Here is a 20,639-nt window from a genome sequence, read left to right as displayed (position 1 = left end):
ACTTGCATTGACGTTTTGTTTTCATGCCGCGGAGCTATTTGTATGTATTTTAAATTTAAAGGACTTGCCTGTAGGTTTGTGTGTGTTGTTTTATGTTTGGCATCTTTCCGGTTGTAACGCGTGTCTGTGAGAAAATCGGAGGGGAGGGTTAACAGGTGGGCACGGGGGCTGATAAAGCGCAACTGCCCTGGTAATATGTCACATGATTTTCCCGGACTAAAGCAACCTTCGGGGCCGTGGTTTTGTGGTTGGCGCAGTTAATTGTTTGAAACACGTTGTCAGACCGCCATCACTACTACACACGATATGAAAAATATTTGCCCCCTTGCGATTTCTAATTGCCCCCTTAGTAAACTGTTCCTGGCGCCGGGCCTGGTTCATCTTTGATTAGTATCCTGATCAGGATTGCAGTGGATTCTAATCCCAGGAACGTTAGACATGAGATGGGAATATACCCTGGATGGATTGCTGGTCTGTTGGAAGGCAATGCATGCACACACACACATTTGTAACTGAGCTCAGGATCAAACCTGGAGCGGTGAACCGGCAATGTTCCCCACTGTTCCACCATGCTGCCCATATGCTTTAGGATAAATAACTAAATATAAAGTTTTAAGAGGTTTACCTCGATTTGGTCCTTTGAGTTATATGTGTAAAATGGGAAGCCAAGAGTATCATAAACTTGTTGGCAAAATGTGGAGGTCGAAGGAGGTCAAAAGTAGCCTAGACATGACAACTAGGAGGTTGCAGTTAATCAACATTGGATTTGGTTTCCTGTTTTCATTACTTGTTGTCCTTCAGTGTTAGAACTAAACACGGATAGCACAAGAATAAACACAATCAGCCTTATGTCAACTCATTTCAGGATAGTTTTAATGCATGGCTGTATTGCATATAATATTCCCAGTGCACTGAAAATAGGTTTTAATTAACATGTAACATAATTAAGAAAAGCAAGTTAACAGAACACCTCGCTGTTAGAATGTCATGGTGCTGTTCACGGAAATGAAGTTGAAGTTGGTGTTATATAGTGAAAGCACACAGCAAAAACAGCAGCTAATAATAACTCTCTCTCTCTCTCTCTCTCTCTCTCTCTTTCTCTCTTGCTCAGTGTGTTCACTCTTTTTCACTTTCTGTCCATTTTTTCTCCCTTCATCACATGGAGATGTAAACATATATTTACACACACACACACACACACACACACACACACACGGATTTCCCAGGAGGAAGCCAGAGTGGAGTGCAGTAATTATGTTTAATGATTGATTACCTGATAATTATAATGCTTCTCACTTAAGTTAATTTCTTGTTGTGTAAGCGGCTGTAGACCCCCAGAGCCCTGTAACGACCCAAATGGCAATAAATGGCTTCAGTGACGGTATAGCTCACTCTGGCTCCGGCTAGTCCAGAAAGAACGATCTAAAATGGGCCACCTTGCGCAATATATGTTGCAAGCTATATACACTATATACAGTGGTGCTTGAAGTTTGTGAACCCTTTAGAATTTCTATATTTCTGCATCAATATGACCTAAAACATCATCAGATTTTCACACAAGTCCTAAAAGTAGATAAAGAGAACCCAGTTAAACAAATGAGACAAAAATATTATACTTGGTCATTTATTTATTAAGGAAAATGATCCAATATTACATATCTGTGAGTGGCAAAAGTATGTGAACCTCTAGGATTAGCAGTTAATTTGAAGGTGAAATTAGAGTCAGGTGTTTTCAATCAATGGGATGACAATCAGGTGTGAGTGGGCCCCCTGTTTTATTTAAAGAACAGGGATCTATCAAAGTCTGATCTTCACAACACATGTTTGTGGAAGTGTGTCATGGCACGAACAAAGGAGATTTCTGAGGACCTCAGAAAAAGCGTTGCTGATGCTCGTCAGGCTGGAAAAGGTTACAAAACCATCTCTAAAGAGTTTGGACTCCACCAATCCACAGTCAGACAGATTATGTACAAATGGAGGAAATTCAAGACCATTGTTACCCTCCCCAGGAGTGGTCAACCAACAAAGGTCACTCCAAGAGCAAGGCGTGTAATAGTCGGAGAGGTCGCAAAGGACCCCAGGGTAACTTCTAAGCAACTGAAGGCCTCTCTCACATTGGCTAATGTTAATGTTCATGAGTCCACCATCAGGAGAACACTGAACAACAGTGGTGTGCATGGCAGGGTTGCAAGGAGAAAGCCACTGCTCTCCAAAAACAACATTGCTGCTCGTCTGCAGTTTGCTAAAGATCATGTGGACAAGCCAGAAGGCTATTGGAAAAATGTTTTGTGGACGGATGAGACCAAAATAGAACTTTTTGGTTTAAATGAGAAGCGTTATGTTTGGAGAAAGGAAAACCCTGCGTTCCAGCATAAGAGCCTTATCCCATCTGTGAAACATGGTGGTGGTAGTATCATGGTTTGGGCCTGTTTTGCTGCATCTGGGCCAGGACGGCTTGCCATCATTGATGGAACAATGAATTCTGAATTATACCAGCGAATTCTAAAGGAAAATGTCAGGACATCTGTCCATGAACTGAATCTCAAGAGAAGGTGGGTCATGCAGCAAGACAACGACCCAAAGCACACAAGTCGTTCTACCAAAGAATGGTTAAAGAAGAATAAAGTGAATGTTTTGGAATGGCCAAGTCAAAGTCCTGACCTTAATCCAATGGAAATGTTGTGGAAGGACCTGAAGGGAGCAGTTCATGTGAGGAAACCCACCAACATCCCAGAGTTGAAGCTGTTCTGTACGGAGGAATGGGCTAAAATTCCTCCAAGCCGGTGTGCAGGACTGATCAACAGTTACCGCAAATGTTTAGTTGCAGTTATTGCTGCACAAGGGGGTCACACCAGATACTGAAAGCAAAGGTTCACATACTTTTACCACTCACAGATATGCAATATTGGCTCATTTTCCTCAATAAATAAATGAGCAAGTATAATATTTTTGTCTCATTTGTTTAACTGGGTTCTCTTTATCTACTTTTAGGACTTGTGTGAAAATCTGATGATGTTTTAGGTCATATTTATGCAGAAATATAGAAAATTCTAAAGGGTTCACAAACTTTCAAGCACCACTGTATATATATATCTGACTGCTGGGTTTTGCAGTTGCTTTCAGTTTGATTACATGAAACGAAGATTTATTTCTCTGCCTGCCTGTTCTTTCTCCTGCACTGGTCTATCAGTATTACCCAGTTACTGCATCCTCTTTCCATCTGAATTGTGGGAAAATGGGGGGAAACATCACGTTTATGTGAGAAGCAGCTCTGATTGATGATAGATTCTGGTTTCAGGCAGCTGGCTGAAAGCTGAAAGCAGAAAGCCGCACTTATTATTAAGAAAGCTGTCAAATTGTTCAGCTGTCTTATTACATTGATTTAAAGTGCTATATAATGAGACACCTGCCATGCCTCTGTCTCTTATTGTCTTTTCTCTGTCTCGCACACTGTCTCACTCTTATGTCTGTCTGTCTCCTACAGGAGGGAGTTATAAGAAGATCGGATATTATGATATGACCAAAGGCAATCTCTCCTGGTACGGGAACGACAAGTGGATAGGTGAGACGCAGTCATCTTTGTTTTATTATATTGTATCATGGTAGTGTTGAATTCTCAAATCTGATTGGCCAGAAGGTGTTGGTTAATTATCAATAACTGCAGCTATGATGGTCATGCTGCCGGCTATAATCTAACTCACAGGAGTAAACGTAAATGTATTTGTTCTGATACGTTATTGTTTCTATAGTAACAGCTCGTTCATTGGGACTTGTACAGTGGACACTTCACATAATCTAAAAAGAAATAGAAACGAGACCGTTGATGGCGTAGCTCACTCCGGCCCCGTCTCGTCCAGAAGGAATGATCTCAATTGGGCCACCTTGCGCAATAAATATTGCAAGCTACCGTATATACATTATATACAAGCTATATATAGAAGCTATATACACCCTATGAATACCGACCTATTTACCAGAAAGAATCCAAAATGGTGAGGAATTGACCAAGAAGAAGCGATTTTTGTTGAACTGCTCATTAAGGCTTAATTAGTCCATAACTTCATTAATAATTATAATGAAGCAAATCTGGGTAGAAGTTCTATGCACCCTAGGTCCCCCTACCTTCATGCCAGAAAGAATCAAAATCAGTGAAGAATTGAAGGAGAAGAAGCGATTTGTGTGGAAACTGCTCGTTAGGGATTGATTAATTACTCCATATCGTCATTATTAATCGCAATTATGCAAATTTGGGTAGAAACCATATGCACCCCAGGCAGACCGACCTTCCTGCCAAAAAGAATAAAAATCAGTGAAGAATTGAGAGAAAAGAAGCGATTTTCATGAAATGTGGACGCCGCCAGATGGACGACGGACAACACATGACGGCATAAACTCATCACCTGTCAGCCGGATGAGCTGCTAATAATGGGTCAGACAAGCATGCTGTTGTTTCAGAAAGAAAGAAAAGCATAGAATAATTGTCGTGGATATGGTGACACTTGTTTGTTTAACATTTTATGAAAGGAGTCTCCAGTGTTAGTAAGTTTTCTGCTTCAGGAAAGTCTTCAGGATTGTGTTTTATTAGCTACAAAAGAAAGAAATCAGAAAGGCTGACAAAGGAATGACTGTTTATAGCTGCCATAGTGTAAGAGATACCCGGAACAAGCTCATTCCACAACATTAAATGTAACTATAAACGGATTAGAAGTATGTTTTGTTTTTAAAAATTTGTAAATGTTGGCAAATTGCTGTGGTATACTGGAATCTTCACTTTTATTCTACCCACATTCACTGGATATGAGCAATCATGCGCTCTGATTGATTGGCTACTCTACTACTAGGATATCAGCTCATATACCATGAGTAAAGAAAAACAAAATGGCGGCGCATGTTGCTGAGCCAACAGAGGAGGAAATGAAAACTCTACTCGAAAACAAAACCTAAAAAATTATCAGTCAGTGGCGGTAATGCACCTTTAAGCTGGTTTGCCAACCGCCAAAAAACCCTAAAGAAGAAGAAGACGTCAAAAATTACCAAAAAAAAGCAACAAAACATGGAATGAAAGTATTTGATGGTAAGAACGTATCTTTTTTAAATGATTATTTTTCAAGAATTATTCTTATTGCAGGGCGGCACGGTGGTGTAGTGGTTAGCGCTGTCGCCTCACAGCAAGAAGGTCCGGGTTCGAGCCCTGTGGCCGGCGACGGAGGCCTTTCTGTGTGGAGTTTGCATGTTCTCCCCGTGTCCGCGTGGGTTTCCTCCGGGTGCCCCGGTTTCCCCCACAGTCCAAAGACATGCAGGTTAGGTTAACTGGTGACTCTAAATTGAGCGTAGGTGTGAATGTGAGTGTGAATGGTTGTCTGTGTCTATGTGTCAGCCCTGTGATGACCTGGCGACTTGTCCAGGGTGTACCCCGCCTTTCGCCCGTAGTCAGCTGGGATAGGCTCTGCGACCCTGTAGGACAGGATAAAGCGGCTAGAGATAATGAGATGAGATGAGATTCTTATTGCATTTTTCACAAATTGCTCCTGTCATTTCGCCGGTTTGTTTACATTCTAAGCAGAAATGATTTTGTCGGACGTTTTGTATGAAGTCTTTTTATTTATCAAATTTGCAAAAAATAAAAATAAAAATGCTCTGTTTCTCAAAATCCAGTGAATGTGGATAGAATAAAACAGTTATTCCACTCAATCTCATCGTACATGGTTTATAGCCAGCTCGGTGCTATGCGCCTCATCAGCTATCAGCTCATGTACGACTCGATTTGGTGGAATAACTGTTAAATAGACTGTGTTTAGACTGTATTGTTATGTACTTATTGACTGAGTGGGAGGGCCGGACGGGAAAATATTTGGCTCGACCTAATTCAGTCAATAAGCATTTTATCATATGACCTTTTTAAACTAACACATACAGTGGAAAACAATGAACAGCGGTGTGCGAAAAATGAACCAATCAATTTATCTCCACCAGTCGAGCCTTCTGTGGCATTTGATTTGTTGCCTTTTCCATTTTTTCTGAGGTCTCTGTGCTTAGACTTCAAGACTTCCCTGGACTTTTTAACCTCTTCGTCTTTCAGGATGTTTATCTTACTGTTTTTGTTGTCAAGGTAGCGTTGAATCCTTACTTCGCGAAAAGGAAGACAAAGTGGCAGGTTCGTCGTCTAAATTTCCTTTTTCTTCGCTCATATATGGTATAGAAACTCCATAGCAAGCTGTCGAGCTCCTTAGAGGGGACGACTGTTGTGTGTCTTTACTCCTTCACTTCAGCAAGAAATCTTTCGAAAACATTCATGTTGTACTTAGTTTTTTTTGTTCTTTTTATCATGCTGTTTTCTTGTTGTTGTCCTTGTATAAACAAGTGAATTTCTTCGCTTGAAAGTACCTTTTGTCATTTTGTGCAACAATTTCAGCTTGTTCAATTAGGTCTGTGTCTGATTAATCATCTGGATAATAAAATTCACTTTCACTGTGCTCAGCTGTGTCGCTCATTTTTCAAAAAATCAATTCAGAGCAAAGGGAAAACTGCGGAAGCGAGGGAAACGGGGCCGGGGCCGCATACGGCTTTTTCCGGACCGGATTCAAAAATCCGTATCTGCCCAGTCACGTGACTTTTCCCAATGGTTTTATTAAGAGCACGTACGTGAGTCTGTATGGATCATATGATAAATTGTTTTATTGTTGTCTATCAGGCGTCTTTCTTTCTTTCTTTCTTTCTTTCTTTCTTTCTTTCTTTCTTTCTTTCTTTCTTTCTTTCTTTCTTTCTTTCTTTCAAATGCACACACTGTGTTCCTTCCACATTGCTTTTCTTTTATAGCTCTGTGCCTCTTATGGTCACATCCATAACCACACACACACACACAGAGCGAGAGAGAAAAGGCTGGCTGGAGGCTCTTAATCAATCAGTCAAACTCTGTTTAGTATTCTCTTTGTGAGAACAAGAAGATAGACAGAAGGGGGGGAAAAAATGAAAAATGAATGACATTAGAAAACTGCCACTAGGTAATTCCAAACATAAATTGAGCAAGCAGACTAATAAAAAATCTGCCCTACATAGCATGAGCGATGGCTGCGTTCAGTTTTCTAATCAAATTTCATGACCGGCTCAAACTCCGTCTCAGGGAGGGTGTGTAGAGGAGATGCCTCCTGACATCTGGAACAAAACAAATCAAAAGGAAAGCGCCGACAGGCGGGCGAGAGGCGTCTCCACGTCCTCGGAGGATAGGAACAGTCCGATCGGCATGGGCAGCTGCGACACGCATCCTACGCGCTTCAAAATTTTTCTGTCAGCCGTTTAGAACTCAAAAGCAGGCTGCCGGAATTGAAAATTGTATTTGAGTTGCGTGCGAGACATCATTAGCTCTAGGCCCGTGTACCTCGCGGGCTGAAGATGGAGTGTCAGCTCTGAACACGTCGCTCTTTATGCGCGTTCCCTGGACAAGGCCAGCGTACGCCTGTGAGCTTTCAGAATGGCCTTATTAGCTTTTTAAAATGTAGAGAATCCATCAAGCTCCATGGCAACTGTAGCGAGCCTCTGTCGCTGAAAGCGCTAATTGCGATTTTCACAAAAACCCTTCCGGTGGGAATGTGATGAGACTGCGAGTGCTTCTTCAACTTGTGAGTGTGAACAGCAGGCTGATGTGGCAAATCCTGTTACCTATAGATTCAGTGTGAGATTGTGTGTGTGTGTGTGTGTGTGTGTGTGTGTGTGTGTGTGTGTGTGTGTGTGTGTGTGTGTGTGAGATGCAGTGGAATCTGTCAGGAAGGTATTGCTGTGTGAGTGGCCATTGACTCTCATTGTATTATACTCCATATTGAGAAGAGACGAGGGAGACTCTGGAGAGAAAAATATTATGTCTGCATGCTGCACGCGCACCAAGGTTAACGCATGAGCTGTGTGTGTGTGTGTGTGTGTGTGTGTGTGTGTGTGCACCAACGGCAGGGACATGAGCCATGCCATCTGGGAGCATGGACACACTCATGCCAACTGTCACAGTGTAGACGCACGAGCATCCCAGGTCACCGCTGGGTTGTAAAACGGTCATGGTGACCCTGTCACACTGTCGCCATGGTGAACGTTACCTAGCGCCAACCTCATGCCTGCTGCTGTTCAGGGAAGTGAAGCAGCTATAAATAAGCATTAAGCAGTGACGTGGTTGAATAAAGCAACCGCCAAGGAGAGTGTGACTTTGCTCCAGGACATTACATGTTGAGCAATCCCTGCTTTTCATTTGGCATGTTGCGCTCTCTCTCTCTCTCTCTCTCTCTCTCTCTCTATCTCTCTCCTAACACACAACATGCTCTCTCTCTCCTTCCCTGGTCGCCCATGACAACCGCTGCATTGCTGCCGTCTTCTCTCATCACCGTAGCAACTGTTACCGTTATGAGGCTTGGTTGCTATGGTATCGTATCGTACGGCCCTGATTTCACCATCAAGGTCAGGTAGAAGTACGAAGCCGCGAACGCAAACAGGCCACACACACACACACACACACACACTCTGAAATGGTTAACGTTGAAAACGTGAATACATGCAGACACTGGATAGGGAAGAGCAGTAGTTACAAATATTGTAGGATAATGTGAAGTCATTTCTGCACTTTTTGAAGCAAACTTTATCAGATTATCTGGGAAAAAAAATCCATGCTGTCTTCAAAGCTATAGAGAGAGAGATTTTCGTGTCTATGTAAGAGATATCTGGTAGAAAAAAAGACATTGCAATAACATATGGGTCAAGAGGGGAGCTGCATCTTTATGGCATCCTACAGCGGTTTATTTTACAGAAAATTATTAACATGAATATATCTTCTAGATCATTCCAGTCCTGTTCATCTGAAGTCTAAGATTGGAGTTTAAAGGAGAACTGAAGGCAATTTTTTTTATTATCAAAATTCCATTTATCTTGTTTTATTAAATATCGGAATGCGTTTTTGATCGCTATTTTGTCGCTGCTATAGCAAGTTGTGAGTGTTTGAAATATGCTCTGTAATATATCAGTCCATATGTCAAAGCGATGGCCGTAAACGAGATTCGTTGAGACCTGTGCGAGACATCGTAGGACGGAAGTAAAACATACAGTGGAAATCAAAGCGACCGACATCTGCCAACGTTGTCAAAAGACACACACGCCCTCTTTCGAATGCTGATGTAATCAAGCTGGAAGTTTTGTTTGTTTTGATATCAATCAGGAAAGCTTGAAAAAAGCAGACAGTAATCATCATTTAAACTCGTTTTTGTGCAATATTTCATTTGGAAAACAGTTTTCAAAATGGCGGCACTGACACCTGGCTGACACTTCACGTTTCGAAGTCTCGCACAAGTCTCGTGAAGATCGCGTGGATAAGCGACGCCTGCCATGGACCAAACGAACTAAATTCAACACGGCTAAAAACCGAATAGGCCGATAAGTATTATATTTAATTGCAATTAGTTGCCAATACGAGTCACGATATAAGGTTACTAAAACCGAAAACGTAATTGAATAAACGTTAATTAAGAAATAAAGCAAGTTTAAAAATGACTTCAGTTCCCCTTTAAGGAAAAATAAATAGAGCTTAAAAGGAGAAAGAAATACTGTACATTGGAAGAGTTGTGTTACAATTCTAACAACTATTTATAACTATTACCACTATAATATATAATATAGTGTGTGTGTGTGTGTGTGTGTGTGTGTGTGTGTGTGTCAGTCTACCAGATTTCCATCCCAGATGCTCAGATTATGGATTTTGCGTTCTACCTGCTGCATTACACTACCAAGCCTTCGTATGCAGGAAATACAAACCAAAGTGAAACTGGACCAAAGGAACTTTCTGTAAATCTGACATGAAATCACACGCACGCAACCCAAAATGGTCCATTTTCCAGGCGCTGACTACACATGATCCAGAACCTTGTGAATCCATCAGGAGACAATCTCCACTGTAGATTGTTGGCCAATTTCCAGATTTGTTGAGCAACAGAAGCACAAAATGCTGCTCGGAAGGTCAAGAAAACATGTGGTGCACTTTTAGCGCCGCCAAGCAAACGTTGCACGAAAACTGCGCTCGCGTGATCGACGCATTTTCACTACAAATCAAAATGCCATTCGTTGATTTTTATGGCAGAAAGAAGATCTATACTTGTCTCAGTCGTGGATGATGTTAAAAGTGGTAAATGTGTCCTGTAGGGGCGCTATTGAGGCGATTATTTGTTGATAGTTACTGAATCAGCCAGCGAAAACGGTGCAAAATATTGCACGCTTTTCAGCACCGTTTCTACGCATTCTGTAAATAGAGCATCTGGTATAAAACAAATCCCGTGGTGCCACACACACACACACACACACACACACAAAATGTATATTACATACAATTATTACAGTTGTATATATCTATAACACACACACACATAATTAGTTGCTGGTTTGAAAAAAAAAAAAAACAGTGGTGAGACTCAGCATCTCCGAGCTTGGCTTGGCCAAGAATCTGGCTTTTTATCCAGCTACGAAAACAACATTAAATTTAATAGATCACAGTACGGACATTAGAAATTAACTGCCTTAAAATAAAAAGAGGACACTGGCTTTCACTAGCAAATAAACTTCACACATTGCAGCCAGCCATTGGACCATAAACGTCAGGTGGACAATAAAATTACCAGATGTCTGATTCTTTTTTTTTTTTCACATCTGATATTCGTCTGATATCCATGACCGATTTAATGTCTGTTGTAATGGACACACAGTAACATGACTAACTTACAGCACCAGTCAAAGGCTCGGACACGCCTTTGATTTCAGCGTTTATTTTTTTATTAATTAAAAGACACTTCTTCATGTCTTAAAGTAATGATGGATATTGTTTCTCTTTTCTGAGTTGAGCGGGTCTTGACATAATACTATAATGGATTACTACAGTTGTGGAATGCTTATTTATTATTTTTTATTATTATTTATTATTTACTGTTTCATCTCAAACACATTAAGAAGGAAGAAACTCGTCCACTAATTAACTTTTGACGAGGCACCTGCTAATTGAAAAGCGTTCCAGGTGACGACCTCATGAAGCTGGTTAAGATAACGCCAAGAGTGTGCAAAGCGTCTTTAAGGTAAACGCTGGATACTTTGAAGAATCGAAAATATTTTTTTAAAATGTTTTTTGTTTACCACATAATTCCAGATATGTTCCAGATGTTATTTCATAGTGTTGATGTCTTCAGTCTTGTTCTACAATGGAGAAAATACAAAATACAGAAAATACTATGAATGAGCAGGGGTGTACAAACTTTTCACTGGTACCATATATTGAATCCTGCTTTCTAAATCACATGACTGGCAGTGAAATAGTGAAATAGGGTCAGTGTATCAGTAGATCAGTGTATCAATGTGTCACACACTTCATCACAGAATGGTCCCAGGCTTGAGAGTTAAATGGTAATCGGTTGATTGCACTGTAACATATTGGTTCTTTGTTGCTTCCTAATTGCGTCATGGGTGAGTAGATGTGCGAGGCCTCGCCAGCTCCTGAAGTCTGAACTAGTGGGTGAGCTGCTTGGCTCTACCTATGTACCACAAAACAAATGAAGAGTTTGGTTCCAAAACGCTATATATCCAATTCCATTGTTTCGAGAAAAATCACTTTTTCTGATTACGTAGGGTGACCAGACGTCCCAGTCCCAATTTGGGGTTGTGTGTCCCGAGTCCCGACAAAAGTCTGTCGGGACACGGATATGTCCCGGTTTTCGCCACTCGCGACGTTTGCGACTGAGCAGCGTGGGAATCATTAGCGGAGAAATGTCTGACTGCATTTACTATTTTGATGAATGGACAGGAATCGCAAGCTTTCCTGGTTACTGCCCCCTGGCCCTGTGGCATGGGGGTTTATTTAGCCACATTATTCCAGACAACAGAACGTGTTGCCATGCAACAATAAAATAAACATTAACTGGCGCGAATGTTCTTTGTCTAGCAGCTAGCAGCAGTAATGCCGCAGCAATTATGCCGAAAAGAAAATGTACCTTTTCCAAAGATTTACAGGGCACCTACCCCTTCCTCCGAGAGGTGCAGAACAATGCGCACGAAGCCTACTGCACACACTGTAAGTGCTTTGTTCTTGTACTGAGTTGGGTAGCCTATGCTGCAAATGCTGTGCGCTCCTTTTTTTTATTCACCTTGTTATCCCGAGATAACGACATAATTAATTCAGGATCTCGAGAAAACAACACAACTAATTCGAGATCTTGAGAAAACAAAACCGTTATTCCGAGACCTCGAGAAAACAAAACAATTATTTCATGATCTCAGCTGGATCACTGTATCTCCGTCGGTAGAGACGAAGCCGGGCCAGTCTTCTGCAGAGGTGCTGCGGACTAATTTTGAAATGATCCCTTATTAAAAGACTTAATGCAATCTCTCCCTGTGTCAACCCCTGATCAAAATATTGCCTTATTAGGTGATCGATTATTCCAGACATTCTAATGACCAAAGTTGCGTCTATACAGAATGAGAAATAGCCCCAAAGTCAGCATATCACAAGTCTCTTGGCGCACCTGAATGAACCATTTCTCAGCTGTTTACTCGAGGTCTCGGAATAACGGTTTTGTTTTCTCGAGATCTCGAATTAGTTGTGTTGTTTTCTCGAGATCCTGAATTAATTATGTCGTTATCTCGGGATAACAAGGTGAATAAAAAAAAGGATTATATGAAGGGCTTCTCTCGGCTTCCGTAGTATATATTCTCAAATCACTTGTCTCTTTTTTGTTTCTGTTTAACATACCATTCTGACAGTTTGGCCATATTGCTGTGTTGAACAGCTTGTTGCAGCTTCCATTAAAGTGTTCACTTTTGTCCACATCATCTTGCTTTATTCATTCAGTTGTGGGGAATGGTTAGTAAGGTTGATTCTGACCTAGGCTATGCTGAGGTCACATATCTACTTTTAAAGTTCATGCTATAGTGCATACAATTTTAGAGATATAGCCTACATGTGCATATGCATTCTTCTTGGTGTTCTCACAAACAGGTGAAATAAATCAGTTTAAATTTGGCCTATGGACGTAGCCTGGCCTATTCTCAGCCATTACAACATCTGTTGTCTGACCATAATTGAACTGATCTGTATACCACTATGCTACTAGATAACAAAATGCCTGTTTGTTTTATTTCATGTGAGATGTTGATAAATGTGAGCTTCAACAAAATGATAAGCGCACCTCTCTGAGTGTCACGTTTACGTAAAAAAAAGGTGTGCGTGCACGAGCATGGTCGCGCGCAAAAGTGTCCCGGTTTCAGACTAGGGAAATCTGGTCACCCTATGATTACAGGAAGTGATAAAAGGAAAACCACTGTGTCCTGTTTTAAAATTTATTGACTAACCCCTTAATGATAATAAACTTCAAAAATGAAATCCAGAACTAATTAACAGCTTTTAACTGAACCAAGTAATTATTTTTTTGTCAAGTCGCTACATATCCACGCCACGGCATTTTTCCCCAAAATGCTACATATCCCTTTCTATTTGAATTGCATTTAACCGTGTTCTTTCATGACAGATTATTTTATCTCATCTCATCTCATTATCTGTAGCCGCTTTATCCTGTTCAACAGGGTCGCAGGCAAGCTGGAGCCTATCCCAGCTGACTACGGGCGAAAGGCGGGGTACACCCTGGACAAGTCGCCAGGTCATCACAGGGCTGACACATAGACACAGACAACCATTCACACTCACATTCACACCTACGGTCAATTTAGAGTCCCCAGTTAACCTAACCTGCATGTCTTTGGACTGTGGGGGAAACCGGAGCACCCGGAGGAAACCCACGCGGACACGGGGAGAACATGCAAACTCCACACAGAAGGGCCCTCGCCGGCCACGGGGCTCGAACCCAGGACCTTCTTGCTGTGAGGCGACAGCGCTAACCACTACACCACCGTGCCACCCCAGATTATTTTATTTTATAGATTATTTTTTAGTGGCACAGTGGTGTAGTGGTTAGCGCTGTCGCCTCACAGCAAGAAGGTCCTGGGTTCGAGCCCCGGGGCCGGCGAGGGCCTTTCTGTGTGGAGTTTGCATGTTCTCCCCGTGTCCGCGTGGGTTTCCTCCGGGTGCTCCGGTTTCCCCCACAGTCCAAAGACATGCAGGTTAGGTTAACTGGTGACTCTAAATTGACTGTAGGTGTGAATGTGAGTGTGAATGGTTGTCTGTGTCTATGTGTCAGCCCTGTGATGACCTGGCGACTTGTCCAGGGTGTACCCCACCTCTCGCCCATAGTCAGCTGGGATAGGCTCCAGCTTGCCTGCGACCCTGTAGAAGGATAAAGCGGCTAGAGATAATGAGATGAGATTATTTTTTTAGATAATTTTATCAAAATTATTCATAATTCAGCGTGAAATTGTCCAATAAATGTGAGAAGTGATGAAGCGATTTCCTACTTCATGGGCGCAGCCATCTTAGAAGACTTCACGCCAATGGCGGCCTCTGATTGGCCAAATGGATATGTTTTTTGGAATGAAAGGCCATAATGCAGTGTGTAAATCAATGGCAGATATCGCGTTTTGGTGAAAACTGAACCTAGTACGAGTAAGATATGATAATTGCTGATGGTTTGTTGGCGGGAGTTTTAATTTTTCAAATTTGGCATTTATCGCGTTTTGGAACCAAATTCTTCAAATCTTAAAAAAATCAAATTCAAATACTCCAATTACAATACGGCCATGATGATGAGCCAATGATTTGATGAAATTACCACAAACACCCAATTACTTCAGACATGACGTTTTTCTCTCACAAAATGGTCACATTGGATAATGCGCCCAGTGATTGGCTGATTCTGCTCTCACTTCTCATTCTCATTGGTGGTCACTTATACCCTGTATCCGAAATCACTCCCTATATAGTGAGGACGCCATTTTGTAGTGCTGTCCGAAACGATAGTGAGGATTATTTACACCCTATATAGTGCACTCAAAGTATCCCACAATGCATCACAAAAAGTAGTGTACAACCGATGGTCACTAACCAAAGCAATATATCCCATCATGCATTGCAGTCACGCTGAAAGAAATCAAACTAAGTCTCAAATTTGATTTAATAAAAGGCAGCGGCAAAGAAGAAAGTATTCAGCCTTGATTTAAAAGAACTGAAAGATGCAGGTACTTTGTATTTATTAATGTAGGAAATACACTCAGTATAATATGGATTTATCACAAAAATACATCTCATCTCATTATCTCTAGCCGCTTTATCCTGTTCTACAGGGTCGCAGGCAAGCTGGAGCCTATCCCAGCTGACTACGGGCGAAAGGCGGGGTACACCCTGGACAAGTCGCCAGGTCATCACAGGGCTGACACATAGACACAGACAACCATTCACACTCACATTCACACCTACGCTCAATTTAGAGTCACCAGTTAACCTAACCTGCATGTCTTTGGACTGTGGGGGAAACCAGAGCACCTGGAGGAAACCCACGCGGACACAGGGAGAACATGCAAACTCCACACAGAAAGGCCCTCGCCGGCCACGGGGCTCAAACCCGGACCTTCTTGCTGTGAGGCGACAGCGCTAACCACTACACCACTGTGCCACCCGCAAAAACACGTGTGTATTTATTATTTTGAAAAGCCACCAGCCGACTGATCTGACACGCAAGGACGCGTTATCCTAACGGGCTTCATGGGCAGCTGCCCAGGACCTCGGCCACTAGGGGGCCTCGGAGGTATCGAGATCGGAAAATATGAAACGATATTTTCAGAAGTTTTGATCATATTGATAACATTTTTGATGCATTTCCCCACCCGTAAGGAAGCCCACCTTGTCCCGTCGCATAAATCACCCGTCACTGTCAATATGATCACTGTCCACCATGTCTTCACACGCTACGCCAGCTTGAGTTCAATGATTTAATTAATGACTTCGCTTTCCAGAAAAGTAGGAAAGCGCCCCTGTAAGTTGACCCATGGCTGTCAAACTGAATGCGCAAAGCTGTGTGCCACTGCTGTTTGGGACATTACGTGTGTGAAAGGATGAAATGTTTCACATAGCCTAACATTTTGAGATTTATTCCTGAGAAGCAAGATATTTTTCTTTCTTTGTTATCGCTCTTTGTTTTCACAAGTTAAAAGTCGCCTGGATTCCAAAATGAAAATGAACGGTTATATACCAAATGAATGTTCTTGTTCTGAATACTAAAGAAACTGTTGTAGGCCGAGGTTATGTTCTTGACATGTTGTTCATTGACTCACTCATTCAAAGGCTTCTTGAGGCTAAACTTTAGTTAACCAGACTTGTTAACCGTGATGTCTGATGGATTTTTTCACCATGCAGTTGCCTATTTCACCATTGCTTTTTCTCGATTAAATAGGTGTTGATGGATATAAAGTTTTATCGTTCAATAGTATTTCTAATTGTGCCACTGTCATTATTTAAGTTTCTGCGTCTAGTTACACAGGCACGTCTGAGGGGGTGAATTTGCTGAGCGCAGTTGACAACAGGCGGGGGTGGGGCCTCGGGGGGGGGGGTCTGCCCAGGGCCTCGGCAAGGGTTAACGCGGCCCTGCTGACACGTTTTAATTGTGCAACAGTAATGACGTAAATACCAGCGTGATGGAAGAGTGTCCGAAAGCTTTTTTTTTTTTCAATTTACCAATGATCTCACTATAATAGTCCTCTATATAGTAATTCCCTATGGACCCTTTTCACGTGACGTCACGACAAACGCGGCCACCATTTTGGACATGTACTACCAGTAGTTTACCACATCCAGCATTGAGGAACGGCAGCAAAGAAAGTGTTTATTTTCAGCAAGACTTCCATCATGCCACTATATTGTTGTGCACCTGGATGTAGTAACCATCAACAAACAAGGCAAGGGTTATCATTTTATCGGATCCCGGTAGATGCTGACCGACGGAGAAGATGGATAGCGGCATACCAACGCTTGTGTAGTGACCACTTTGTTGGAGGTAAGACGAATAAAATTAGCCAGAAAAGGCATTACATTGCTGTTAACATTCCATTCTAGTTTACTGTAATTATGATCTGGCAGCTATTTACACCGGATCCAGTGTAAATAGCTGCCGGAGCCAACATCCGAGGTTCCGGAGCGCGCTAGCTTGCGGCCGGCCGGAGCATGCTCCGGCAAGCTCGGACGTTGGCTCCGGCAGCTATTTACACTGGATCCGGTGTAAATAGCTGCCAGATCATAATTACAGTAAACTAGTAAATACAGTTTTCTGCATCTCGCTCCTTTTTCTTTTATGTTTGTCGCCTTCCTTGCATTCAAACCGATTCGAACCGAAGTCCACTACATGTCCAAAATGGCGGTCGCGTTTACGAAGGTCACGTGACTGAAAAGGGTCTATATAGGGAGTAGGGAGTAGTGAATGAGTGAGCGATTTCGGACACGGGGTTAGTTTTCTAAGCGCTTACTTGAATGTATATGACCTACAGGGATAGTTTTGTTTTTCTTTTTGTACGTTTTGTTCTTGGAAATTATTTCCATGGAAAGGGAGTAAGGATGTTTCAGAGAGAAAGTCCTTGATCAGCTCTTGAAGCTGGAGGAGGTAAACCAGGTGATTGTAGGTGTTTAAAGTAGTGCTGCACCAAAATGAACATTTTTGGAAAGAAGCCAAAACCTGATGCAAGTTCTTTTTTTAGTTGCAAATCTGAAGGCTGAAACGTGTTCGTACATGTTGCTGCATTTCTTTTTCATTTCCATTTTTGGTAGACATTTAAGTTAGCATATTGCACCCCTTTTCCACAAGTTGTCCCGGTTCCCTGAGGTCTTAATGAAACGTCTGTGACATGCTTTGGTCATAATATCACAAGGAATAAAGCACCACAGTTCCCTTCTCACCCTGTCTAAGGCCAAGTTTACATTAGACCGTATCTGTCTCGTTTTCTTCGCGGATGCACTGTCCGTTTACATTAAACCGCCTGGAAACGCCGGGAAACGGGAATCCACCAGGGTCCACGTATTCAATCCAGATCGTGTCTGGTCCGGTGCTGTGTAAACATTGAGAATACGCGGATACGCTGTGCTGAGCTCTAGCTGGCGTCGTCATTGGACAACGTCACTGTGACATCCACCTTCCTGATTCGCTGGCGTTGGTCATGTGACGCGACTGCTGAAAAACGGCGCGGACTTCCGCCTTGTATCACCTTTCATTAAAGAGTATAAAAGTATGAAAATACTGCAAATACTGATGCAAATACTGCCCATTGTGTAGTTATGATTGTCTTTAGGCTTGCCATCCTTCCACTTGCAAGTGGTAAGTGATATGCGCTGGGATCACACACACAGCGGCTCAGTCCCGAATCACAGCTTGTTCACTTCACTCGCACTCTGTGAGCTGCGCAGGGCCGGAGTGCGCACCCTCCAGAGGGCACTCGCTGTTCAGGGCAGAGTGATTTGGAGCGCGGGATGCCTGCAGAGCCGAGCGTATCCGTGTATTGGTGTTGCTGTGTGCACGCGAATCGTGTATTAGTGTTGCTGTGTGCACACTAATTGTTTTAAAAACGTTAATCTGATGATCCGCTGATACGGTCTAATGTAAACATGGGCTAAACAGCCCTGTTCAAAATGGCTGATTTGAGTGCCTGTTCTTTGAAATGATAATGAGCCACTGATCACCCCACCCCCTCTTCTGCCAAACAATCAGGTGGCAATTCTTTCTTCATGAATATTCATTTGCAAAGGCAGTTCTCAACCCATGAGTGGGGATACTCAAATGGGGAAGTCATGGTTTAATGGATAGAGAAGCAACCAAAAGGTTGCTGGTTCGATTCCCTGGACCAGCAGGAATGGCTGAAGTGCCTTTGAGCAAGGCACCTAACCCCCAACTGCTCTGGGTATGTTGTACATCACGCTGGATAAGAGCGTCTGCTAAATGCCATTAATGTAATGAGGGGTGGGATTACTCTAACGAGCTCCACTTATGACATAGAAAGAGGAGCTGAATCTAAACAGCTTGTTGTTGAAAAGCTCATGTTTTCTGAAATGAAATGTCTGTGACGGGTGGCACGGTGGTGTAGTGGTTAGCGCTGTCGCCTCACAGTTAGAAGGTCCGGGTTCGAGCCCCGTGGCCGGCGAGGGCCTTTCTGTGTGGAGTTTGCATGTTCTCCCCGTGTCCGCGTGGGTTTCCTCTGGGTGCTCCAGTTTCCCCCACAATCCAAAGACATGCAGGTTAGGTTAACTGGTGACTCTAAATTGAGCGTAGGTGTGAATGTGAGTGTGAATGGTTGTCTGTGTCTATGTGTCAGCCCTGTGATGACCTGGCGACTTGTCCAGGGTGTACCCCGCCTTTCACCCGTAGTCAGCTGGGATAGGCTCCAGCTTGCCTGCGACCCTGTAGAACAGGATAAAGCGGCTAGAGATAATGAGATGAGATGAATAATAACAACACTGACTGGCTTTTTCCGTGGTATATCAGATATATTCCTTTCAGCTAGCATGATACTGAACTCGTCTTCGACTCGTCAACTTGTCTACCACGCAACGCCAGCCAGTATTATTTAAATATGTCACTCAGAGCCGTGATGTATTTTGGATGAAAAAATTGCGAGTTTTTCAACATGAGTAGATAAACTTCATATCTTCAAGCAACGTGTGATTTTCTTTGAATTATATCGAGACATTCACAAACACCTGTCACCCTGTCTAAACAGCCCTGTTCAAAATGGATGATTTGAGTGCCTGTTCCTTTAAATGATAATGAGCCACTGCTTGCCCCACCCCATCTTCTGCCAACCAATCAGGTAGCACTTCTTTCTTCATGAACGTTCATTTGCAAAGGCCATTCTTAAAGGGCTGATGACACGAACATGACTCTATGCAATTTCTTAAATAAACTATACAACATGGCAAACATGTTAGATTTCTGTTATAATTACGTGAAAAGAAGCTGTTGTTACGCGAATATCCAACTTTTAATTGCACAGTGCAAGAAAACTGGGTCCGTGGCTCGCGGCCATGCTGTGACGTCAGCGGGAGAACACGCTGCGGTTCACTGGCTGTTCTACTCAATGGGAATGGCGCATGAAAACGCCGGTGAACTCTCTAGTGCTAGCTCTTCAACAACCAAATACTGGTACTTTAAGCAGTGATCATGATGGCATGATTTTATCTGATTTTAAATAAATGAGATTGATAATAATGTGAATGTTCACAACTAGTACATACAAACTCTGCAGCTTCTGATTCAGCAGCTGCGTCATACTCCGCAAAAACATCAGCAAGAACCTACAATATAAATGGAAATGCAATACACTAAGCTCAAATGACTTTTGGAAAGTATAATTTCTACATTTTTTCTACATATTCTTGAAGTCGGTCATCGGGGTACTTGCTACCGTTCCCTAACGACGCATGGCAAAGGGTAAAGTGTAGTGTTGCTACGAGTACTTGCTAAAGCCTCCGGTGGAAGATCCTCGATGTGCTGATAAGACATACAGTTCTATATAACACACAAGTGTCACGATAATCACAAAACAGATGCAAATTGTTAAAATACCTAATTTTTAAGCAATCATGTGTTGATCTCATCCGAATAGAATCTATGATAGCCTACCCTCTTTACCCTTTGCCTCTCGTTGCTAGGCGGCAGTTACATGAAAGCCGCAAGCTTTCACAAGCAAATACATGACTGATATCACGCCGACTTTAT

The 20,639-nt window shown here is 42.5% G+C and overlaps 1 protein-coding gene across 1 annotated transcript in view; it reads left to right on the top strand.

Annotated features, from left to right (window-relative positions):
- Positions 1-20,639, top strand: part of gabbr1b (gamma-aminobutyric acid (GABA) B receptor, 1b) — a 134,190-nt gene that overhangs the window by 63,342 nt on the left and 50,209 nt on the right. The window contains exon 9 of the mRNA XM_060904042.1: positions 3,485-3,562. Within this exon, the coding sequence (XP_060760025.1) occupies positions 3,485-3,562 (78 nt within the window). The remainder of the gene's footprint in view (positions 1-3,484; positions 3,563-20,639) is intronic.

The sequence above is a fragment of the Neoarius graeffei genome, chromosome 22 (assembly GCF_027579695.1).
Source record: "Neoarius graeffei isolate fNeoGra1 chromosome 22, fNeoGra1.pri, whole genome shotgun sequence".
Classification (NCBI taxonomy): domain Eukaryota; kingdom Metazoa; phylum Chordata; class Actinopteri; order Siluriformes; family Ariidae; genus Neoarius; species Neoarius graeffei.
This window is presented reverse-complemented; position numbering and strand designations above follow the sequence as displayed.